This window comes from Manis javanica, chromosome 1, assembly GCF_040802235.1.
Source record: "Manis javanica isolate MJ-LG chromosome 1, MJ_LKY, whole genome shotgun sequence".
NCBI classification, from domain to species: Eukaryota; Metazoa; Chordata; class Mammalia; order Pholidota; family Manidae; genus Manis; species Manis javanica.
Window position 1 is genome coordinate 160,184,535 of NC_133156.1, and position 25,762 is coordinate 160,210,296.

Genomic DNA, 25,762 nt, shown 5'->3' on the forward strand with positions numbered 1-25,762 from the left:
TAGTTCCTGAAATGTTTACCTTCTACCTAGTCTAAGATAAGATTAGTGGAGTTCTGTAACAGAGCCATGCAACTGTTGATGCTTGCAAGCCAGTGAAAGGGAGTGACAGATGGCAGACTTGGAGTAATCGGATTTTGAGGTCAGGATCCACAGTGAACAAAACTCCAGCTACTGGTAGCATATGGAAAAACAGTTTCCTACAAGTGAGCTTAAGGAACTGTGTTCTTTGATTCTATTTTATTCACAGGATTCATTAAACAGATACATATGTATTTATTTATATTGAAGTATAGTTGATTTACACTCTTACATTGTTTTCAAGCATAACAACATAGTGGTACAACAGTGAATCCATATTATTAATTCCTCGCCCCACTGTGCAGTTACTATCTGTTAATAAAGGAAGATGTTACAGAATCATTGACTATATTCTCCATGCTGTACTACCATCCCCGTGACCAACTTACATTATCATTGAGAATTTTTTTGCCCATTTATCCCTCTCAGCCTTCCTCCACCCCACTCCCCCACAGTCACCACCAGTCACTTCTCAGTATCTATGAGTTTACTGCTGTTTTGTTTATTTTGTTTTGTTTTTAGATTCCACAAATAAGTGAACTCATATAGTATTTGTCTTTCTCTGCCTGGCTTATTTCACTGAGCATAATACCCTCTAGGTCCGTCTATGTTGTTACAAATGGCAAGATTTCTTTCTTTTTTATGGCTGAATAATATTCCATTGTGTATATGTACCATATCTTCTTTATTCATTCATCTATTGATGGACACTTAGGTTGTTTCCAAATCTTGGTGATTTTATATATATATATAAATAATGCAGCAATAAACATAGTGGTGCATATAGCTTTTTGCATTAGGGATTTTAAGAGCAGATATTAAGGGCATATCAGGAGTCAGGTGTTGGGGACTGATGAAGGACCCCTGCTCTTCCTCTTGCAATCCTATGCATGCACTTAGAGTAGGAGAGCTATAGGTTGGAAACATTTAACATTTAGTTATAGCAAATTAGATATAATTTGATGCCTGAAAAGACTCTTATTATCAGAAGTGTTGAAAGCGGAGGTAAGTGTGGACTTTACTGCAAAGACGGTAAAGGGTATTGAACACAGTTGTGCCAAACACTGATGTGCCATGTTCCACCTCTTTGGGATACCTGCACACTTTTCAGGGTGAATGGAACTCAATCCTCACTGGCTGCACTTTATAGATGATGACAGTACTTCTCCCTGGAAAAGTATGCCTGACACTATATAGTACGTGTTCACTAAAAGTTTTTTAAAAATCACACGTTGCTACATTGAAATTCAGGAAGCTTAGTAAGCCTAATGAGTCCCTTTTTAAACTTGTTTGAGATTTACAGGCTCCCGGGGTCTCTTTCCATAGGAGGAGCCGGACTCCACCATAGTGCTGTCTTTCATTTTGCACTTGAGACCCTGGAAATGTCCTGCATCACTCACCCTTTGACTCCCAGATTGATTTTCATTTTGCAGAGGAGGCACTATTGCCTAATTTACTTATTTTTCCGTGATCCTTGAATGCCTCCAAGCTCCATTTCCTGCCTTTAATTATGTTCAGGGCCATTAAACAAAAGTGTGGTTTGCGAGGTCGAGGTAGAATTGTGGATGTGACTGCATAAGGTGCTGTCAGGCAGCAGGCCGAGTTCATGATTAGATTTGGCCGGTAAACTGGTTTGCACACTTTATATGAGTCTCGTTGAACGAGTTTAACAGCCTTTCTGCAGCTGTCTCTGAGCAGGAAAGGAGAATTCCTTGAATTTCATGTTCAGACATGCACTGTTGCTTTATATCCTTTGCACTGCATCCTTTATATCCCCAGTGTGGGAACTGAATAGTCTAAATCTATGTGACTCATTAGAGAAGAGGCCAGGGGTTATTGTTAAGTGACAAAATGTGAGAGAAATTAAGTTTTCTTCCTTGTGCTTTTACCTTGTCCCCAAAATTTCTACACTAAAAAGGTATTCATTTTGTATCAAGAAAAAAAAAATGGATTACTTTAGGAGGACAAATTGAGACTAGACCTAACTTTTTTAGAGAAGATTCTTGGAAAAAGATCTTTTCCAAATGTTTATAGCTGGTATCTTGTACTGTGATTTTGGAAGTACAGGTCATACCTGTTGGGTTTGTTAAACAGGAGATGTCAGAAGTGGTAGATTCTTCTTCTATCTCAACGTGGGGGAAGAACACACGCTAGTTACAATCTGCAGGTACCAGAGTGCTCCGAGCTATGGAAATACTTGACCCAAGGCGGAGAGTTTCTCAATAGAATTGGGAGATCAGAATGTTTTGCCAAAGGACTTTATGGTTCTTTTGAAGAAGCAGAAACTGGCCAGGGGATGCAGCCTCAGCTGTCATATTTGATTGCAGCAGGGGCAGTGCAACATGATTCTGTGACTTGTTTCCTAGGCTTCATGGATTAGGAGATAGTTTTTGTCTCCATGGGTTCAGGGTTACTGGAATCTAAGGGAGGAAGGTTTGGGATTAGGATGGATGACAATGTCTTTAAAAAAAAAAAGGGAATCCTGCTACTTGCAATAACATGGATGAAGCTTGAGACGTTTGTTAAGTGAGAGAAGCCAGCACAGGACAGATACCACATAATGCACTTATGAATCTAAATATAAGAATCTAAATATAGATGACTCTCAAATAGTCCAGCCCATAGAAGCAGAGAGTGGAATGGCGGTTGCTAGGGGCCCGGGGGAGGAGAAAATGGGGAGGTATTAGTCAAAAGGTACCAAGTTTCAGTTATAAAAGATGAATGCTTCTTAGAGATCTACTGTACAGCATAGTGTCTACAGTTAGTATTGTGTTGTGTACTTAATCATTTGCTAAGAGGGCAGATCTTACATTGAATGTTCTTTTGTTTAACTGAAGTGTAGTTGGTATGTTAAATGTTCTTATCACATTATATGTATATTGATAATGAGAGGAAGGGAGGAAGTTTTGGAGGTGAATGGCATGTTTAGGGCACAGACTATGCTGACAGTTTCATGGGTATACACTTAACTGCAAACTCATCAAGTTGTGTACATCAATTATGTACGGCTTCTTGTGTGCCCAAAAAAAGGTGACTGAGGTTTCTGGGGAGAGCTGAACAGGACGGGAAGGGCAGCTGAGTGTGGAGGGGCAATCCTGGAGCTGTTGGGTATATCCATGTGCAGGGAGGAGCTGCAGGCAACCCAGATGGTGCTGCACTTGGTGGTGAAGGTGGAGCAGGGACCCATCTCTGTCCATCCCAGATGCCCTTGGCACCTGGCGTTTCATTTGAAGGCTGTATACCAGGTCTTAAAGCCAAGCTTGTCGGTTCTTTGTTTTCTTTTTCCTTGACTTTCATTTTATAGCCTTGAATTATTTCTTCATTACAAGAATTTAAATCTAATTGCTTTGCATAATGATCATGCCAGAACACCAGGTAAATGGACAGCCAAGTGGGTGGGAATGCTGGGGGATTTTCAAGATAACATGCGTGTATCCACAGCTGCTTGTGTCTGTAAGGTGGGGCAGTTGCTGTGTTTGGAACTGGCTGTCTTGATGGTGTTTCAGTGCAGGATTCTTGCTGCCACGAATTCTGAGCATTACATCACCCTGTTCAGAGGTTCATTATGACAGGATCCTTATGTTCAGTCTGAGCCAAAGCAGGCAGCTTGGTCTCCATTCAGGGGTTATTTATGGAGCCACTAGAAGAACATGTGAGGGTTCAGCAGTGTGGACCTGGAGCACATTTATGCTTTTATGCTCAGGACATTTGTGATTGGTCACTTGGGGAGTGATTAGTCACCTTAGGAAAGGTTTGTTTTTTTTTTTTACATACTTTAGGAGTCCAACTGTGGACATTTTTGACTATTAGAATTTTTGTAGTACTTTTTGAAAAACTGTGGTTAAAACACACATCACATAAAATTGACCGTCTTAACTGTTTTTAAGTGTATAGTTCAGTGGTATCAAGTACATTCACATTGTTGTGAACTGTCACCACTCTGTATCTCCAGAACTCATCTTGTAAAACTGAAGTCAGTACCCAATAAAGAATTTTCACAGTTTTTGAGTAAAGACCAAAAAAAAGCCCTTCTCTCCTTTATTCCAGTGTGAGCAGGACAGGACAGTCAGTCTGGACTGTTCCTGGCTGATCAGAACAGGCAGCCACATCTATGAGGGTTTACTGAGAAGGCAAAGAAAGGATTGTGTGGCTGTCCTTGTTCCCGTGTATCTGAGGTGTGGTGTGAAGGTGAGGGCTTAGTGGCTGCCTGTCCTGTTCTGGAAAACAGGTCTAGAATCCCTGCCTCGGCACTCCATTGAAACTCTGCTGTCTGGTCCTTCACTCACTTGCTCATGGGCTTGTGCCGTGGAGTCGGCAGGCTCATCCAGTCACCGCGTTATCTGCTGACTGTGAAGAGGAGCTCCTGGGGGCTGGCGCCTGAGCTGCCTGCATGATTTGGTTACCCTGCGACTTTGCACACCAGTATGTGTGCTCTGAACACCGCACCAGTGTCTCCTGGGTCAGTGGAGGTTTGTGGGAATTCTAAGGGTTTCACACTGAAAGGTGTATTGAATGACATAAAATGCTTTGTAAAAAAAATTGGAACTTTAATCATTTGGATTATGAATTTTACTTTGGATGGGCAGAGCTCTCACGCTGAGAATGCTCATGTTCCCCATGTTCATCTTCTCTTTTTTATGGGCAGCAGGAAGGGCTTCATGGAGTCCTCTCAGGTTATCTGTTACTTTGCACATCCAAAAAAGTTTTTTCCTTTATATTCTGTTTTTTTTATTCATGTTTTCCCTTAAGCCTCCAAAACAGTGACAGCAGCCAGACTGAACAGCCTGAGGTGAAGACAGCTTGAGACCAAATAGGTTCCCAAAGGTGGTACTGAGCTACGGTGCGCGTGAACATGCTGTCACATATATAGTACAATGTGAAGCTCTTTACTGGAGTAATAGAATTTTCTGTCATGCTTGCTTTGGTACATTTTTCCAAAGCCCAAGGCCATTAGGAAGACTTGTTTTCTTTGCTGTGAGGGTTGCAGGGAAGACTAAGTTTTCTGGATTTCTGACTTTCATTACAATGCATTTTCATGAAATTTTCATGGGGGATGGGCACTGCTGGTTTTTGAAATGGGGTTGATGGCACTGTGGTGCTGTTGCTGGTCAGAACAGAACACTTGGTCACTGCCACCGCTGGTCAGTGCCAGGCCCAACACAGAACTTACAACAACCAGGAGGCAGTGGGACAGTTTCCCCAAGTGTCCGTGTCAGTAGCTGTCATTTCACCTTAAACTTGGTACCATGTATGTGTGGAAAATCCAGCCAGAGTGAGAGAACTGAAGCAGGGATCACCAAGAGGCAAATTATTTGTAGGCCCTGTTGGGGCCCCAATTATAAAATGTGTCACTCGACAGCCTTCTCAGCCAGAGTTGTTATTCTAATAGTGTAAAAATAGGAGTGTTGCACTGAAATGCAGGAGAGGCTGGGAGGGTTTTCCTGTAGCGCAGCCGAGCCATGTGGGGCTGCTGCAGGAGGAGGCCTTGGTGCTCCCAGCGAGCAGCCCAAATATGGGGGGCATTGTCCTGGAGACAGAGGGGATGCCTCCCAACTTGGACTTGTGAGAGAAAACAGTCTGAACTTGGAGCCAGGTGTAGAGGTTGCTGGGTGATGGAGCCTTTCTGAAAATCCATGTTGCCCTGTCCTTCAACAGTCGTCAAGCAGGGGAAGGAGCAGGAGGCTGGGAGGCACGGTGTCAAGCTTACAGCTCAGAGTTTGCTGCACAGCCCTCCACCAAAGGTGGGTCAGGACTAATGAGACAGTACAGTGTGTGCAGCTTCGGGGTTTTTTTTTTTAACAAGCCTGAGCCTGGCAAATAAATGTTGCCAAAAAGACATCCGTGGGAGTTACCTTTGGCTTCCTTGTAAAAGGACAGGTAAGTTGGGCTGTATACCCTGTTGTTAGGAGTGACGGGTTAAGATTTTGCCATGTATTTGCTTATTTATATATATATAGGTATATACTTTTGTTTTTGACTCACTTGCAATGCGGACATCTTATTCTCTTTCTAGTAACTTTGAAGGATTTCTGGGTCATGCAAACCTTTTTCATTCACCATTCAACAGACACTTCAGGATGTTTTCACTTCCATTTTGGTTTTCTTGCTGAGAACCTTCACAGTCCTGCCTCCCAGTTTTGTATTTTCTCTGAGGTCTCAGCCCCTTGTCATCTTTTTTCTTTGCACGTTGGTTGGTTCCACCCTGCGGTTGCTGGTGTACCCCTGACCCAAGGCCCCTGCCCTCCCCTGGGGTTCCTGCAGGGGCAGTTTGCATGAGCACTGACAGGGGGTGCCCCCACCCTTGCCTGTAGGTGGACACTGACTAGCCTGACTCTCCTTGTCACTTTAAAAAAAATAAACCTTATTTTTTGGAACAGTTTTAAATTCACTGAAAAATTGTGTGGATGGTAAAGAGTTTTTGTATATTGCACACCCATTTCTCCTATTATCAATATGTGAGTATGGTATACTTCTTAAATTAATGACCTGATACTGATAGATGCCTGTAGTTGGCAGAATAATGACTCAAACCTGTGACTCTGTTAGGTTAGGGGGCAAAGGGGCATTAAGGGTGCAGGTGCAATTAAGGTTGTTCATCAGCTGACCTTAAAACTGGGGGAGTAGCCTAGGTTACCCAGGTGGGCCCAATGTAATCACAAGTGTTTTTTAAAACTGGAAGGAGAGGACCTGGGGAGAGAACCGGAGAGGTGGCAGTGCGGGAGGAGCTCCTTCCTCCTGGTGTTGCTGGCTTTGAAGACTGGAGGAAGTGGCCATGAGCCGAGTAAAGGGAGGGGTGGCCTCTCAAAGCTGGAAAAATGTCAGCAAACAGATTCTCGCATAGAATCTCCAGGGAGGAATGCACTCGCTGACACCTTGATTTTAGCCTAGTGGGAGCTCTGTCAGACTTCTGAGCTACAGAACTGGCAGGTAATAATTATGTTTTAAGTTCCTGTGTTTGTGGTAACTTGTCACAGGTGCAGTAGAAAACTAATATAATGATTATTAACTAAAGGCCATATTTTATTCAGATCTCCTTGGTGACTTTCTGCTCTGGGGTCCCGTGCGGGATAGCACATTACATTTAGTTGTCATCTTGGCCAGACTTCCCTCATTTTTAGTGACCTTGATGGTTTTGAGGAGTCCTGGTGAGGTGTTTCATAGATGTTCATCATTTCTAATTTGATGTTTTTCTCGTGACTAAACTGGGCAACTGGTTTTTGGGAGGAAGAGTAGAGGTAAAGTGCTGTTCTAATCATGTCATATGAAGGGTATGTGCTGTTGACATGGCTTTGGAGTGCGGATGTTGACCTTATCACCTGGTGGAGGGGGCGTTTGCAGGGTCTCTCCACTGTAAGGGTACCCCCCATTCTCCATAGGGATGCTCTTGCCATTGTTTTTATTGTTGTTGGAGCACTTCTTTACTTTCTGTCACTACAAGATGCTCCAGGCTCATCTGATATTTCTTGTTCAGGTCTAGAATTAGCCATTTTCCCAAGGAGCCTGGGTTCCTTTTACTGGAGAATGGTGTTAGAGACCGAGATCTGGGTGCAGGGTTGCTCCTTGCTTCTGGGCCCTCTCAGCTGACAGAGCCGTGAAATCTATGTGCCTCCACTAACCCTCAAGTAGTCACACATCTGTATGTACTAAAGTAAACATGAGTTCATACCTATGTCTTTGACTCTAATTCTTTACTATATGGATTGTCTTCCCTTTTTGCCTTGTTTATCTGTAAACTCCCACTCCAGTGAGAAACCTGACCCTCCCCCTCCACTACCCTTTCTCTTAATTGTTCATGTCTAGTATACATGTGTAGCAGTATCAAGAGTTGCTGAGCCACTCCTCATGGAGTATGGTATTTATGTCCATTTCTTTGAAAGAAATTCCTAAAGACTCCACTCATTTTCAAAGTTACCTAGGTCAACACCCTTCCCTTTCCACCCTGCTCCACATGCTTGTTTCATACATTTGTAATACAATTAGATTTTTTGGTCATATTCTGCATTCAATCAAGGATCCCTTAGATTGCCTAAATTATTTTTTTTTTAATTTGCAAACTTTGTTTCATTCTTTGTGCTGAAAAGTTCTGTGGATTTTGACAAATGCATAGGGTAATATATCCACAATTACAGTTATTGTACAAGAGTTTCACCACCCTGAAATTCCCCCAAGTCTGACTTACTCAGCTCCTTCTTCCTGGCAACCCTAGTCTTTCTGCCCCTGCTATAGTTTTCCCTTTTCCTTTTTCCAGAAGAATTGGAATCATACGTAGCTTTTTAGGAGGGCTTCTTTCACTTGGCAATATGCATTTAAGTGTCTTCCATGTCTTTTCATGGTTTGATAGGTCATTTTTTTTTTATTACTGAGTAATAATACTCCATTGAATGATGTGCCACAGTTTGATTATCCATTCACCTATTGAAGGACATCTTGGTTGCTTTGCATTTGGGGCAATTATGAATAAAATGATTTGAACCTTTGCATGCAGGGTTTTGTGTGGGCATAAATTTTCAAATTGGGTGGGTGAATACCTAGCAGTGTGATTGCAGGATGGTATGGTAAGACTTTTTAATGTTTAGCTTAGCAAGAAACTACCAAACTGTGTAGCAAGGTGGCTATACCAATTTGCCTTCCCATCAGCAATGAATGTCTTCCTGTTCCTACATCCTTGCCAGCAATTGGTATTACTGTTTTTTTCAACCACTCTAAAAGGCACATAATGGTATCTTGTTGATTTAATTTAAAAATCCCTAGTGACAAATTGATGTTGATGAACTTTTCATATACTTACTTGTTGCCTATATATCTTCTGTGGTGAGGTTTCTGTTCATATCATTTACCTACTTTTACTTGGGTTTTCTTACTGTTGAGTTTTAAGAACTCTGTGTATTTTGGATACAAGCTCTTTATCAGGTATGTGTTTTGGAAATAGTTTCTCCCAGTCAGTGGGTTGTCTTTGGATTCTCTTAAGAGTCTTTGGCAGAGAAAAAATTTTAATTTTAATGAAGTCCAGCCTATCAAATTTTTTTTATGGACCATGCTTTTAGTATTGCTTCTGAAGTTATTGAGAAACCCAAGATAATCTAGATTTTCTCCTATGTTTTCTTCTATGACTTCTGTAGTTTTGCATTTACATTTAGATCTGCAGTACATTTTGGGTTAATTTTGTGAAAAGTGTCAAGTCTGTGTTGTAGGTTTATTTATTAACATATGGATGCTCAGTTGTTCCAGACCATTTGTTGAAAAGACTTTTTCCACTGAATTACCTTTGCTCTTTTATCAAAGATTAGTTGACCATATTTGTCTGGGCTCTCTATTCTGTTCTATTTCCCTATGTGTATCCTATTGTCAGTACCACACTGTTTTGATTACTGTAGCTTTGTAGAAAGTCATGGAATTGTATAGTGTGAGTCTTCTAATTTTGTTCTTCTTTGTTGGCTCCTCTAGGTCTTTACCTTTTCATATAAACCTAGGGTCAATTTGTCAATATCTACAAAATAGCTTGCTGGAATTTTTACTGGGTTGCATTGAATCTTTAGATTAAGTTGGGATGCATGACATCTTAACAGTATTGAGCTTTCCAATCCATGAGCATGGACTATCTCTTCATTTATTTAGATACTGTTTGATTTCTTTCATCAGAGTTTTGTAGTTCTCTGCATATAGATCTTAAGCATATTTCGTTAGATTTCTACCTCATTAAAATGCCATTTGTTATTGTTAGTAGTAATTTTTTTTTTCAAATTACAATTGTTCATTGCTGGTATATAGGAAAGCAGTTGTCATATTAACCTTGTGTCCTGCAACCTTGCTATACTTGCTTAGTAGCCCCATAATTTTTTGTTGTTGATTCTTTGGGATTTTTCTACAAAGACAAGAGTGTCATCTGTGACACCAAAGTTTTCTTTCTTCCTTCCCTATGTGTATACCTTTTGTTTCCTCTTCTTGTCATATTGCACTAGCAAGTTCTTCCAGTATGATGTTGAGTAGGAGTAGTGAGAACAGACATCCTTGCCTTATTCCTCTTCTTAGTGGGAAAGCATCCAGTTTCTCACCAATAACTATGAAGTTAGCTGTAGGTTTTTTGTAAATGTTATTTATCAAGATAAATAAGTTCTTGATTCCTAGTTTGAGAGTTTATTTTTTTAATCCTGAGTGGATGTTGGATTTTTGTCAAATGCATTTTCTGCATCAATTGATATGCTATATGAGTTTTCTTCATTAGCCTGTTGATGTGTTTTACATTGACTTTTTTTTTCAAATGTTGAACCAGTCTTGTATACCTGGTATAAGTCCCACTTGTTCATGGTATATACATCTTTTTATACATTGTTAGATTTGATTTGCTAATTTTCTTTGAGGGCTTTTGCACAGGAGATACTGGTTTGGTTTATACTTTTCCTTCATTATAATATCTTTATCTGGTTTTGGTATTAGGATGATGTTGACCTTGTAGAATGAGGTGGGAAGTGTTCCCTTTGCTTTTGTCTTTTGGGAAAGATTGTGGAGAATTGTCATTTCTTCCTTACATTTAGTAGAATTCACTAGAAACCATCTGGACCTGGTGTTTTCTTTTTTTGGCAGATTATTAATTATCGATTCAACTTCTTTACTAGATACAGGCCTATTTAAATGATTCGTTTCTCCTTACATGAGTTTTGGTAATTTGTGTCTTTGAAAGAATTTCATGTAACTTTTCAAAACTGTGGATGTAGAGTTGCTCATAGTATTCCTTTATTATCCTTTCCACATCCAAAGAATCAGTAATGATCAACCCTTTTTCATTTCTGATACTGGCAAATTGTATCTTCTGTCCTTTCTATTATCAATTTTATTGATCTTTTCAAAGAACCAGCTTTTTATCTTGATTTTTATTTTTCTCTTTTTTATTTTGTTTATTTTGGTTTTTTTTGCTCAACTTTTACTATTCTGCTTTCTTTAGGATAAGTTGCTCTTTGTACAGTTTCCTAAGGGAGAAGCTTAGATTATTGATTTTTTTATAGTTCTTTTCTAATTTATTGATTTATTGCTATAAACTTGCCTTGAAGCACTGCTTTTGTTGCATCTCACAAATTTTTATAAGTTGTATTTTCACATTTGTTTAGTTCAGATATTTGTATATTTCTCTTAATGCTATTTCTTTGACCCATGTATTATTTAGGAGTGTGTTTAATCTTCTTATATTGGGGGATTTTCCAGCTGTTTTTGATTTTAAGTTTAATTCCATTGTAATCTGAGAATATACTTTATATGATTTCTTTGTTAGGGCACATTCTAGGCTATAAAACATACCTTATCTTGGTGAATGTTCCATGCAAACTCTAGAAGAATGTATATTTTGCAGTAGTTGGAATATTCTATACTTGTCAATTAGATCCAGTTGACTGATAGTGCTGTTTAGGTCAACTATATCCTTATTGATTTTTTTGCTTGCTTTATCTATCAGTTACTGAGAGATCGGTAAATTCCCAACTGTAATAGCATATTAATGTATTTCCCCTTACAGGTCTATCAGGTTTTACTACATGTATTTTGGTACTCTCTTGTTAGATGCATACATGTTAAGGATTGCTGTATCTTGGAGAATTTTGTCTGAAATTAATATAGCTACTCTGGCTTTCTTTTCATTAGTGTTAGTGTGGTATAGCTTTCTCTATTCTTTATCCCACTTCCCCTCAGCCCCATCCTTTTACTTTTAACTGATCTTCATCTTAATAAAGTGGGTATATTATAGATAGCATAAAGCTAGCTGGGCTTTTTAAAAAAATTCACTCTGAAATCTTGTTTTCTTGGTTAATATATTTAGACCATTCACATTTAAAGTGATTACTGGTAAAGTTGAATTAATATTTACCATATTTGTTTCCTAATCATTGCATTTTTTCCCCAAACCTCTTTTTTTCTACCTTATGTGCTTTTAATTGAATATTTTACCCTGTTTTCTCTCAGGATATCAATTGTACATCTTTAAAAATATTTTTGTAGTAGTTGTCCTGGAGTTTGCAATATACATTTTATATTAATCTAAGTCTGTTTTTAAGTAACACTAGACTGCTTCACAGGAAGTGAGGTATCTTATAACAATATCTTCAAATCCTCCTTCCTCTTTGGAGGCAGCTGTCCTTCACTTCTCCAGGTATTATAATCATCCAATGCATTTCACTATTATTACTTTAAACATTTATCTTTTAAATCAATTAAAAATAAGAAAAATTAAAGATTTTTATTTTACTTTCATTTATTTCTTCTCCAACACACTACTTTCATATATGGTCTGAGTTCTGACCTGTATCATCTTCCCTTCTCCTTGAAGAACTTTGAACATTAATTGCTGGTTACATCTACTGAAAATTAATTCTGTGAGTTTTTGTTTAAGAAAGTCTTTATTCCACCTTTACTTTTGAAGATAATTTCACGGGATATAGAATTCTAAGTTGGTGGCTTTTCCTTTTGACACTTTAAAAATTTCATTCCACTTTCTTGTTTGTATGGTTTCTAATGAGAAGTCTGCTGTAATTCTTATCTTTGTAGGTTAGATGTTTTTTCCCCTCTGATTTCCCTCAAGATTTTATCTTTGGTTTCTGCAGTTTGAATGTGGTATGCCTACACATGTGTGTTTTTTATTGTTTAACTTGCTTGATGTTCTCTGGGCTTCCAGTATCTGTGCTTTGGTGTCTAATTAATTCTGAAAAACTCAGCCATTATGATTTCAAATCATTGTTCTATTTCTTCTCTTTCTGGTATTCCAGTTATGTGTATCTTATATCTTTCAAAGTTGCTCCATTATTCTTAGATGTTCTTTTTTCTTTTTTCCCTTTGTTTTTCAGTTTGGAAGGTTTCTATTAATTTATTCTTAAGCTCACCTTGGCTGTGTCCAAGTCTGCTGATGAGCTCACCAAATGCAATCTTCATTTCTGTTAGTATGTTTTTGATTTTTAGCATTTCTTTTTAGCAATTCATAGAGTTTCCATCTCTCTGCTTACATTACCTGTTCTTGCATATTGTCTCTTTTCATTGGAGCCCTTAATCTATCGATCAACTATTGATCATATTTATTTGCATTTCCTGTCTGCTAATTCCAAGATCTGTGTCATGGATGAGGCTCATTCTCATGCTTACTTTGTCTCTTCAGACTGTTTTTTTCTTGCCTTTCAAGTAACTTCTTTATTGAAAGCCAGGCATAATGTATCAAGTAATAAGAACTGAAGAGAGTTCTTTAGTGTGTGCTTTATGGTTATTTTGACCATTTGTGTGATATTTGCTGTAGCCCTGGTGCCAGAAGTTTGAGCTTCCACCAACGTCCCTTTGTCTTTGGGCTTCTCTAAGGACTGCTGCTCAGATGGAGTCTGAAGCTTGCTGCTCTTTCAGCTGTCATTCTGAAGGCTGTTGATATGGTAGTAAAGTGTGGCGGAGGGGAAGCAACCTATAATCATAACAGAGAATCTCACTCTTTCTGTGGCTCAGTCTCTGGGCATTGTCCTTTACAATGTTTCTTGGCTGCCTTCCTCCCTGCTTAGATGAGATGGGGAGGCAAGAGGGAGTTGGAGTCAGCAAAATACCTTTTCTCTGTCTGGATAAGGCTCTGGGGAAGCTTTTCACCTGGAGAGTAGGTCTTGTTACGGAGAACACACTGAGCACACTGCATGTGTGTGCTCCCCTAGGAGAAGCATGAAGGAATCTTTCTCGGCTCTTCATAGTGAGAACCGGGTGCAGCCTCTGTTGGTAAAACCCATGCAAGTTTGGGGCCCCCTTAAAATTGACCTTCAGGAGTTCTTACTCTCATGCTAGTCCACGCTCAGCTTCTAGCGCTTTGTCAAAACCACCATATCTGTATGTTCTACCAATTTATGGTTTCAGCAGCTTCTGCCCTAGGGGAGCAGATCTCAGCTGTGACTCTAGATTCTCTCTCCAGATTTCAGGGTTCTGATTTGTGTGACCTTAGCTCTCTGACGGGTCTAAGAAGAGTCATCAATTTTCAATTTGCTCAGCCTTTTCTTTTTGTTGGGGTGGGAGTGAAGGCTTCCGGGCTCTTTACATGATAGAGCTCAAATCACAAGTCCCCTCCTCGGTCTCTAATTGCCAACCTCCCCACCTTCCCTGCAGGGGAAGGGGCTCAGTCGGTTGTGTTGGCCTAGAACATATTGACCGTTACAAAAGTTCCTGAGTCTGAAGAGAATCACCACTCTTTCCAACTAACAAGTCTGCTCCTGTGCTGTGGCTGCTGTAAGTTACTGCACACCCTTCCCACTTCCTTCTCCGTTTTACCAAATTAGATGTGGATTCTACAACAGACCTTTTAATTTTGGTGGAAGTGCCAAGGGTGTGCAAGTGGGATGGGTGGGGGTTCTAAGCCCCTTTCTAACCTCCATCAGCTTCCCTGTTACCGACCCTCCGATCTTTGCTTGGCAAGCATGGTTTTCTCCCCTACTTCTCCTGTTTTACCCATCCCTATACTCCCTTCCTTTTCCCGTAGCAACCATGAGTCTGTTCTCTGCACTTATGAGTGTCAGTTTTGTTCACTTGTTTGTTTTATTTTTCATATTCCATGTAAAAGTACAATCATGTGGTATTGTCAGACTTATTTCACTTAGCATAATGCTCTCTAGGTTCATCTATGTTGTCAAAATGGCAAGATTTCATTTCTTTTTTTTAATGGCTGAGTAAATTCCATTGCATATATACCACGTTTGCTTTATCCATTCATCTATGGATGGACATTTAAGTTGTTTCCATATCTTGGCTATTATAAATAATGCTGTGATGAACATAGGGGCGCACATATCTTTTCGAATTACTGATTTTGTTTTCTTCGGTAAATTCCCAGAAGTGGAATTGCTGGGTCATATGGTCCATTTTTAGTTTTTTGAAAAACCTTCATACTTCTTTTCTTAGCAGCAGTATCAATTTGTACTCCTACCAGCATTGTATAAGGGCTCCCTTTTCTCCACATGCACACCAACACTTGTGATTTCTTGTCTTGTTGATACAGCCATTCTGACTGGTGTGAGGTGATCATCTCATTGTGGTTTTGATTTGCATTTCCCTGCTGATTAGTGATGTTCAGCATGGATAGATGTGTTTTATCAGTCTTACACAAAAGCATGTTTAACTCCACCTTGCCTCCCCAACTGCATTTTAAATAGCAGAGCTACCCTAAGCTGCTGCTCAGATTCTGTATTAAAGTAGCAGCCCCGTATTTCTAAAAGTAGCAGACGGCTTTCAGGCCCCCTTAGGGGTCTGTAACTTGGGAGCAAACCAGTAAGGAGGCAGAAATTCTGAGCAGCCTATGGAAAAAATTGCTGTAAAAACCCATTGCCCCCTGTCCCTCTAAAGCCATTAAGTGGGACAGATCAAGGCGATTGTAGGGGTGGGGTGTATGGGCAGTTGGGGCCTGGTTAGGGTGAGGGGGCATCTGCCACAGGGGACAGTGGTAGCAATAGGAAGATTCATCAGATAAGTAAATATATTAATAAAGCCCCTGTGTCTGCAGAGGCAATAAATAACTCAGTGCACTTAGTATCTGTAAACCAGTACTTAGATGTGTACACAGATGGTACACAGTATTATGAGTTTCTAAGTAACAAAAATGGTGCTACATCTTTCTATAATTTTCTTTGACAAAAAATAAAAAAATAGTAATGGAAGCCAGGTTTCTCAGTGATGGAGAACAGAGTCATATGGAGAGAAACCAGAACAAGCACTGTGGTATCATATTGTGACTGGAAGCATTGGTGGGAACTTAGGTTTCATATATGTAGATGTGTGTAAAAATTAATGTGTTGATGAATATGCATATGGTTGTGTATACAAATATGTAAACACACATATATGCATACATATACACATAAACAAGCAGACATATAGTCTCTAGCTCTGTCTGCTGAGAAGTTCTCAGAGTAAGCACCCCCGTTGGCAAAGAGCATACCTGGCTCCCGATCTTAGCCTTTAAGTACCATTCCTCACTAAAGGAACCAGGGCTTCTTAGAGAAATGGCTGATTCCAGGGCTGGAGCAGGAAAAGCACAAGATGAACTCAGATCATTTTACTGTGCCAGAAAGTACAAAGAATGATGGGGACATGTCCAAAGGATACAGAAGCCAGCTTAAAAAGGCTCCCACTGGCAAATCTGAGATAAATGGGAGCATCAAAATAATGATAATACTACATTATAGCCCATGGATAAAGGAGGAAAACATGAAGCCATACTGATATAAATAAACGAATATTAAAATGTATAATGTTGAAAATTAAATGAGAAACACAGTTTCAGAGAATGTCTGCCTAGAATATTTGTTAATTGCAAAAGGAAAAAGGAGTGCAGGAGCTTGGCCAACACTATCTTAATCAAGTGATCGAAGGGAACATTTCCAGTAAGGGGACAAACCTCAATCATCTGCAACCTGATAAGATGTTATGAAAAGGACACAACATCACTTCTGGGATTCTTGCCAGAGATTTATAACCTGAATCAAGTCATGATCTCATTATGATGAAACACCAGAGAAACTGTGGGACATTCTACAAATTGGCCTGCAATCTTCACAAGTGTCAGGGTCACAAAAGTCAAAGACTGAAAAACTTCTCGAGACTCACATAACCAAAATAAATGCATTATGTGATTTCAACAGCATCTGTTGTAGCAAAAGGACATTATTGGAATGTTTGGCAGCATTTGAATGGAATCTGAGGATTAGATGATAGGAATGTATCAGTGTTAAGTTTTTGAATTTGATGGTTGTCCTGTGACCATAGGGGAGGATGTCTTTATTTTTATAAAATACACACTACAGTGTCTGGAGATGATAAGGTGTTAATCAGTAACTGACTCCCTAATGATTCAAATTTTCTCTGTGTTTGAGCATAAAATATCTATTTATGTTTGAGGTGATTAAAAAAAATCCCCACAAAATACACATATTACTTGGTCAGGCAATTGGTGGCCCTTACTCAGGGCTGTTACTTAACAATTTTGTATAAGGTGAGGGGGCAATTGGGGAGGAACGGATTTTTTTTTTGGTCAACAGTTGATTCCTGATGCTGTTCATTACAACAGAATGGTAAGACTGCCTGTGCTTTATGGTCTGTGGAAGACTTTGATGTATTTTATTTGCTTCTCACAGTACTCTTCTGGAGCAGGCAGGAATTGTGATTCGACACTTGAGAGGATGATACAGTAATAGTAACACACTTCTTACAGCCAGGCAAGCGTCTAAGCTCTCTAGCTCTTGCATACGTTAACTCATGAAATTCTCACAATTACCCTACTGGTAGCTATGCTGTGATTATTATGACTTACAAACAAGGAAAGCAGGGCATAAAGGAGTTAGATAACTTGCCCAAGGTCACACCTCAGAGTTGATAGAACCAGGATTCAGGTCAGGCGTTCTGACTCCAGATCCCCATTTACTGAATCGTACCATCTGTCTCCTGTGTTGAGATGCTGTGGCATGGAAGCACTTAGGCTAGGGCCCCTTGTTCACTTCTCCTTCTGCAAATCTGTGCTGAGTGCCTTGTTAGCCCCGGGCCCTGTTCCAGTTGCTGGGATATGGGTGCACGGAGCCAGAATCCTGGCCTCACAGAGCTCATGCCCGGGGGAAGTGAATGGAAGGACTGGGCTGAGACTTGCGGCCTCTGGTGTTGATTCAGACGCTGAGCCCACTGCCTGGTGCACGTGGAGCCAGCGTGTACATTGTGGCCTGGCCTGCTCAGTCCTGTGCTCAGAGGTGCACTGTCTTCTCTTTTCTTTTGAAGGTCGCCTGGTGGGCGCTCTGGATGCAGTGCTGGATTCCAGTGCACGGGTCGCTCCATTTCGAATTCTACTTCAAGTTCCTGGGTCCCAGGTTTATTCTTCCATAGCATGTGGTGAGTTACTGAGTGGATCAGACGTTTACTGGGCCATAGCCACTGGTGAGTTTTGTTCCAGTTGGAATATTCCAAACCTTAAGGTCTAATAAGCATGCTGAGTATCTGCATGCTGGTGGAGCTTGAAGGTAACTCCTTTTAGTCGCTCATCTGCTTTTATGGGCCCTTCCTCCCTCCCTCCCTTTCACCTCTTTAACCATCAAAAGCACCTGAAGGCTATGAGCTTGGGCACTGTAGCTTGGGCATGTCAGGCTTTGGAGTGGCGTGTTGTTCCAGTTGCTGTATATTGTTGAGTATGAATCGAGCCATTTTCTTCTTGATTTTGTTTCCAACATAACGTCTTGTCTCTGGGCGTGCACAGGTTGTAATGGATGGGGAAACGTCTGGGAACTGTGTGTGTCTTAGAGCAGTCTTCACCCCCTCGTTTCATGTTGGCATTGCATCATTGGACTGCTGGGGCCTCCAGGAATTGGCTAATCCCTTCTCAGCTCCCTCAGCTGAGGCTTCAGGGCCGGCCTCCTGCAGGCACCATCTAAAGCCCTACCTCACCACTCAGGCACCTCTAGGGCCGGGAGTGTTTACATTATGAAAAGCCCCTTCTGTTAAAAAACAAAACTAAGATGTGTCTTTTTAATTACACAAATAACAAATACTCACCTTCCAGAAATTTAAAAAAAAGGCGAGAGAGAAGGAAAAAGAAATCAACTGTAATCTTCTGTCTGATGCTTTTCTCTCTCCTGTTTACATATGTGTATATACAGAGTTGTTTTTTTTCTCTCTTTCCATTTTCCAAGCTACCAGAAACTTCAACATCACCTCACATGCTTTAGCAACACTGAATTTTTTTTCCCCTGGAAAAATAGAGAAAAGTACAAAGAAAATTGTCATCCATGTCCACCATCAATACTAAGCATGGTTAACATCTTGGCATGCTTTTTCCAGTCTGTTTTGTTTTTTAAGTTAAGATAAGTCATTCTGTATTTGCATAAAATGATAAAAATGATGCATGCTCAATATAATCAAAGCTGAAAGGTACAATGAAGAAAATATCTCTTGCCCCCCAGATCCTAGCCACCCAAAGTCACACTGGTTCACATGATTGCAGACAACTTCATAATGCCTTTAGACAGGTGCAAGAATTTCGGAAGATGGATAGAAGTGCTTCTATAAAAAAGGCAACCTGACACTGCTATTTTATACTAAAAGGCTTATATTTTTACTAGGTTTCAGTAAAAGGAAGGAAGCTAACTTGAAAACCAAAGAAGTGTTAAATTTCAAAAAAGTTTCTTCAACACGAAAGCTTACTTTCATCTAAGATTAAGGGTAGAGATTTTTAAAAGCATTACAAGGTTAAAATTGTGTCTTTTAAAAACAATGTTTCAGTTCTGACAGTGTTCACTGACTCCCCTTCTTAAAGGACTGGGATGCCAACCTTCTTATTCTTCACCCTCCTTCTCCCATCTGTCATTTAAAAAAGTTACTAATTTTGTATTGTAATTTCCCTTCTGTCTGTAACCTGCTTTCCATCATTGGCTCAGTTTTCTATTTAAATTGACTCAATGCTTCTACTAAAGTATGGCTTTCCCAGTATAGAATCTTTTATTTTGGCTCATCTCTTAATTGGCTAGATTCCTGTTTTCTCCTCCCAATAATGCCCCTCATTTACAAATGTTTGTTCCTTGCCTTTGGACTTGAATGACACCTAGACTGATATGGTAGTCTGGCCCTACACTAAGAGCTTGGTGGTCCTCTCTCCAGGGTCTATGGTATTTTAACACGACAGTGGGAGAAATTGAGGGCTGTCTAATTTTCCCCCTCCCTGTGGGTGATCAGCTTTTTTATGCCTCTGTCTTTATCATGGAAATTTAGTAACTTGGTTATAATCTGTTACTTCCTCGAGCACATTGTGTTAAATTTTTCTGGAAGAGATTGATTTCTTTAATCGCTTCAGGAAATTTTCTTCTATCATTCTGTGAATGTATTTTTAAAAAACACACTTTATATTGTTCTGTTTATTGGATTCTCCATTTCAAGGACACTTGATGTGGGATAAATGTCTGCGTTTCATTTCTGTTTTTATCTGTCTTTTCCAGCTACACCCGCCATGCAGTTTATAACCCTTACCTCTGGGCTTATAAGTCAGTTTCCAGCAGCGTGTTCCAGACTTGCTGCTTTTAACTCATTTACTAATTTTGCTGTTGTGTTGTTTTGATCCCCAGTTCATTTTCTTAGGGGGACAGTCTCCCTTCTGTTATTTCCTCATCTCATGTCCGAGCTCTTGTTTTACTGGTTTCATGTTCTTGCTGTTCTGGAGCATGAAGTGTTGGGGAGAGTTTCCTGTTCTTCCTCAAGTGTTCTGTTTCCTTCCAGGGCAAGACCTCTGTCTTTCCAACACCGTGGTCCCATCTGTTTCTCTGCTTTTGCTGTTGAGTGTTTGCTTGGTTGCTGTGCTGTCGCTCATCTCTCTCAGGCCGGGACATCGTTACCCCAGCTTAACACTGTGCTGTTTGCGCTAACAGAGCGAGTGTGACTCTCTCCCTCGTATTGTGGGGACAGAGCAGAGGACCGGAATGCCATTGGTCGCACATGGGGGAGCAGGACCATGTTTCTTTCTCCTGGTTCTCTCCTCTTGCTCTGCCTCTGGCAAAAGAGTGGGTCTCGCTCTGGATTTGGGGCTTTTGATGAGAATATTTGGATTTCTGTCTTGTAAGTTGGCTTCTGGGGGTTGGCAGGGTGGAGACTCTGCTCAGTGCCTGCATCTGTGTGGCTTGGGAGGTCTTTGAAACCACAGCCGTAGAAGGTAAAGGTAGCACTTGGTGTCCACACAGGCCCCAACCCACTGGCTGTGGCTTAAAGTACTCATCCAGTCCTTTATGGATACTTAATTGGTTCTGATTTTCAATATTTAAAAAACTTAAACGAACATCTGCACACTTAAATGTTTCAGGGTACTTCTCCATCCCCAAAGCCCACTCATGGGAACGGTTTGGTGCCTGCCACATATCAGACCCAGGCATTCTGTTGGGGATTTCTAGGAGCGCGCATGAGAGGGAGCCTCCCTCCACCCAGCCTTCCAGGGCCCTGGGGAATGCAGACAGCAACCTGGAAAAGGCAGGTGTGGGTGGCATGAGGCTTAGGAGAGCAAGAGAGGATAGGACTCTTGAAGAGCACGTAATAAGAATTGTGGCCTCGAGAGATGTGTGTTTATGAGATCATCTGCGCCGCGCGCGCATGCGCGCGCGCGCATTATGTATATTGTCAGATGCCTGCTGTAAAGGCTGCAGCAGCTTCCCTTGACCCCCAGCCCCCAGCAGCGTTGTCCTGAGCAGGTTTCATTCCTGCAGTTCTTGTTGAGCCAAGATCTGCTCCCTTTAGTTGACACATAGGTAGAGAGCTGCTGCTCTGTCCAGCGCTGCTATTCTTGGGTTAGGAAGAGTGGATGGTGAGGGCATTTGCGCCTTGGCCTGTGGTGTTGATTAGATACCTAGGCCTCCTCTGGGAGTTGGGTGTCTTGCACTGTGATACTGACTCACCATATTTCCTATTTTATTGCGTCTTGGGCAATGAGAAAGAATCCGTACCCAGGGTTTCACGTCTCAGATAGAGCACGGGCAAGACGTGTAGGAAGGGCCTGGGCGGTGCCAGGACGTGGGCAGGAGCAGGAAGAGTGGCCTGCAAAGAAGATTTACATCTTCATTTGACGTTGGCTGCTCGCATGGCAGTTGGGGGAAGTCATAGGGGAGCTTGTGGGGAGAACTTTTTCTTTTCTTTGTTTCTTTTTAAGCAGTGGTAAAGTAGATAGGTAGATGACTTCAAGGTGAAAGTATTATTATTTGGCAACAAATCTGTGGGTGTATGTGGTTGAAAGGAGATAAGCGATGAGTTGCTGTTATTATTTTTCAACTTACCTGGCCTAAACAATCCCATGGCTTTATACACACTGCTGGCTTCAGTGGATGGAAGATGTGTGGGGAGAAAGTGGCTGTGAGTCTTCGGGAGGGGCAAAGGAGGAGCATGCTGCCGCTCAGCCAGAGCTCAGATACCCCCCAGACAGGCCTCCCGACTGCCAGCTGTGCCACCGTTCTGGCGCTCAGACCCTCCAGCACCCATTGCTGTGGTCCCCTCACTTTTCCTGTCTCCTTTTGCCTGTCTCACTGCTGCAAATAAAAGATTTCTAAGAGTCATGCTCACCACTGACCTTCCAGTGTCAGGACAGAACCTGGCGTTCAGTAGCGGGGTGAGGGGGAGGCAGTGCGTGGATCGCAAATACGACGTCGTGGGCCCTTTCTGAGAAGCCAGGTAGGTGTGTTCCTGGGCTGAGCCTGGGCCTGAGTGTGGAGCTCTGTAATGAGTCAGCAGGACCATTGAACAGTAGAAAACCTTGCAAAACAGGGATCTTTCTTAAAAATATTTTTTATTTCAGTAAAATATACATAAAATTCACTATCTTAACAATCCTTTTTAAGTGTACAGTTGAGTACAGCCATCACCAACCCAGTTCCAGATCTTTTTTCATCTTCCCACACTGAAACTCTGTCCCTGATGAACACTAATGTGCTGTTCCCCCGAGCCCCTGGCAGCCACCATCCTCCTTCCTGTCTCTAGGAATTCGATTACATTAGGTGCTCCTGTAAGTGGATCATACAGTGTTTATCCCCCTGTGTAATGTCCTCAGGGTTCATCCATGCTGTAGCAGGTATCTGATTTTCCTGCCTTTTAAGGCTGGATAATATTCCATTGCATGACTGCTTTATTTTTGAAATCAAATATATAATGATTGGTGCAGGAGTAGAAACCAAGGACATGGTGCGTGGAACCAGGAATATCAAATCCCAGGAGCCAACTTCCAGACAGGGCCGGGAGGAGGGGAAGCAGCCAGGTGGAGGAGACTGGAGGCCTGGGGCTCCTGTCTGCGTGGGTGGCTTGGCTTCTGTCTGAACTGACATGTAAGCTGTGAAGAGCTTTGGGACCTTGGAAGAACAAGGAGACTCTGTCACTGCTTCTGTGTCTGAAGGTCTCAGTCCGTGCTTTGTTCTGCAGTGGAGAAGTCCAGGCCCCCCTGGCTGTGAGTTCCTGATTATTGTACGTTCCTGGTGGCCGGGGATCCTCCATGCTGTTATTGACACACAGTTCATTCTTTACCTTGGCCTTGAACATTGAGTTGATCGTTTTCCCTTTGCCAGGTTTTTAGGAAGCAGGAAAAAACCCCGACAAGACACTGAGTATCTGCCTAGACCATTCCAGGAACTGAGTTGATTGTGCAACAGAATTTGACTTCTTTTAATGTCAATTAGTTAAGACACAGGGTGGATTGTCTTCTCTGGTTTACCAAAGACTTGATTGCCCTGCTTAGAGGCAACCAGGGTGGTGTCCTGCCGAGAACATGACCACGGTAGCAGAGCTCGGTGAAAGACTCATCACACCTCTGTGCAGATCGCCTTTTAATGATGCTTGTGTCTTTCCAGATCTGAAGTTTGGACTCCCGAGTGCTCATGTAGTTCTGTGATCCCGTTCAGAGCAGCAGTCAGAGCAAAGTTGTCGCGTTCTTAGCAGGGTCTGTCCCATTGTCTTGAGTGAAATAAGGGAGAGCAGGAAGACAGAATAAAGGAAGAAGCCACGTGGATTTGGGTGACAGTGGTAATGCCATGATATCACCTGACCCCAGCAGTATGCAGAGATGTTCACACCATCGAGGGGGAGATACCCACCTGGATGGGCAGAGGCATGATTGTATCTTGGGAGGGGGTATGTGTGTTGTTTGGCAAATTCAGTTTGTATTTTAGATTTGGAAAATGAAAAAACATGGTTTTGAAATTTCAAAGATCATTGAAGGAAGCTGTGGTACTTTGGCTAACATGTCTTTAAAAATTGAGGCTCACAGAAGTTACGCCTTCCAGCATAAAAGATACCTCGCTTCTGCATTCTCTCCTTATGTACGTAGTGATTTGCAAGGGACGCATCAGCCACACTTGTCAGCGGGCCTCACTGGTGGCCACGGGGCAGGAGCCTACAGAACGTTCTCTGAGTGTTCTTTCTGATGTGTCGTCCCGAAACAGATATCTTTCTTTTCTTTCCTGAAAATATTTTTATCATGGTAAAATGTACATAAAATTTACCATCTAAACCCTCTTTAAGTATACCGCTCAGTGGCATTAAGTACATTCACATTGCCGTGCAGCCATCTCCACCTTCCTGCTCCAGATCTTCATCTTCCCAAACTGAGACTCTGTCCCCATTAAACACTAATTCCCTTTGCCCTCGCCCAGCTTTGGGGGGGCCTCCCTGGTGGCCACGGGGCAGGTGCCGACAGAACGTTCTCTGAGCGTCCTTTCTGATGTACCGTCTCTTATCTCTGCCTGTGACCACGGCTGGCGTTTCGGTTTCTTGTATTCCGCATCATTGTTTGCTTTGTGCTGGGAGAAAGAATTCTATTCCAAGAGGAAATGTTCTAGGGTGGATCAGATTAGTGTCTCGGTGAACTTTGTGCCAGGACAAGACAGGAAGTACCAGCCAAATCTGTTTTCAAGAACAGCTCTCACTGTGCACTGCAGGGAAAGTCGGGCAGGCAGCTGCAGGGAGAGAGTGAGGCCGTTTTCTGGGTGCGCGCTCTGAGGTTCCTCAAGCCGTTGTCATGCTTGTTGCTGCTTGCTTGGGATTTCCTCAGAACGACACTGGCTGACATTTTATGTGGGGTTTATACTCGGAAATGGCTGAGGGGTGACATGCTAACGTTTCTTTTCTGTTCCGGAGTTTGTCACCTGGCTCTGACTGTTTTGAAGAAAGTGACTTTGCTTATGCTCAGATTATTACATTAGAAAGGTTTCTTCCATCAGCGATGTTGCTGATAGTTACTTTAAAAGCAGGCAAATCCAGAGTCTAACTTATAGTAACTTTGAAGGTCAAAAGTCATAGCTTTAGAAAATGCTTTCTGAACTGGGGAGATGCTTAGAGATCGCTGGTCTGGGAGCGCTGTCTGCTCGCGATCCCTTCTCTCCCTCTTGCAGTAATTCTTCCACATAAAGGTTCCTTGACTTGTTTTTATCTGATCTACTTCGGAATACATATCACCTATATACAGACACAGAAACTTTAAAATACTTTAAAGCCAGGAATCAGACTTCCCTCTAGAATTTGATGGGTTGCCTGACTTTTGCCTGGAGCATGGCCGGTTTGACTGGAGAAACCACACGGAAGGGATCTGAGCCAATGTCTAGTTTCATCCCTTTCATTTTAGTAAGTGAGGAGAGACTGAGGCATATGGGCTTCAGACTAACTGGACTTTGGGAAGCGGCTTTTATTAAACGATTCCTTGAACCATCCAAAGAGAAGGCAGAGTATGGAGCAGCAGCACGGGGACTTGGTGCCAGCAGGCCCCCTGCTCCCGCCGCCCTGCCGGTGCGTCCCCACAGTTGGGCCTCTGGGGTGGCAGCTGGGACATCCCAAGGGCTTGCTTTGGGGCTTGCTGTTTCTGTGGCTTCTCTGACGTTCCCTAGAACCTTCCATATCCAAGTTGCCTGGGCTGGGAGTGATCCTGTTTAAACAGGAAGCTCAGGGAGTGTGCAGTTCTCTGCCCTGTATTCTTGCCCTGCTTTCACTTCTGATTTTGCAAAATAATTCCTTGTAGGTGGAGGGCAGTTATCCAAGTAAATGCCTTTTTTTTGTTAAGAAGAGGTTTTTAATTAAGATTTTCAAACATACCCTGAGATAGTGAGGACAGAAAAATTAAGTCCTCCGGACCCATTACACACATGCATGAGGACCATTACACAGATGCACTGGGATCAAGGTTTGCCCACCTTGCTTCATCATACCTATTTCCTTCCTC

General features: G+C 41.8%; 1 protein-coding gene across 9 annotated transcripts in view; it reads left to right on the top strand.

Annotated features, from left to right (window-relative positions):
• Positions 1–25,762, top strand: part of TBC1D8 (TBC1 domain family member 8) — a 124,626-nt gene that overhangs the window by 35,005 nt on the left and 63,859 nt on the right. For 6 of the 9 annotated variants that reach the window (XR_005061757.2, XR_005061758.2, XM_037019986.2 and 3 more), the window contains exon 2: positions 17,827–17,982. The exons of 1 other annotated variant lie outside the window; for it this stretch is intronic. Coding sequence is in view for 6 of the 8 variants with exons in the window: in XM_037019986.2 (XP_036875881.2) it covers positions 17,827–17,982 (156 nt within the window). In the remaining 2 variants the exon portion in view is untranslated. The remainder of the gene's footprint in view (positions 1–17,826; positions 17,983–25,762) is intronic. 2 more of the 9 variants (XM_073239502.1, XM_037019988.2) reach the window with 1 other exon arrangement.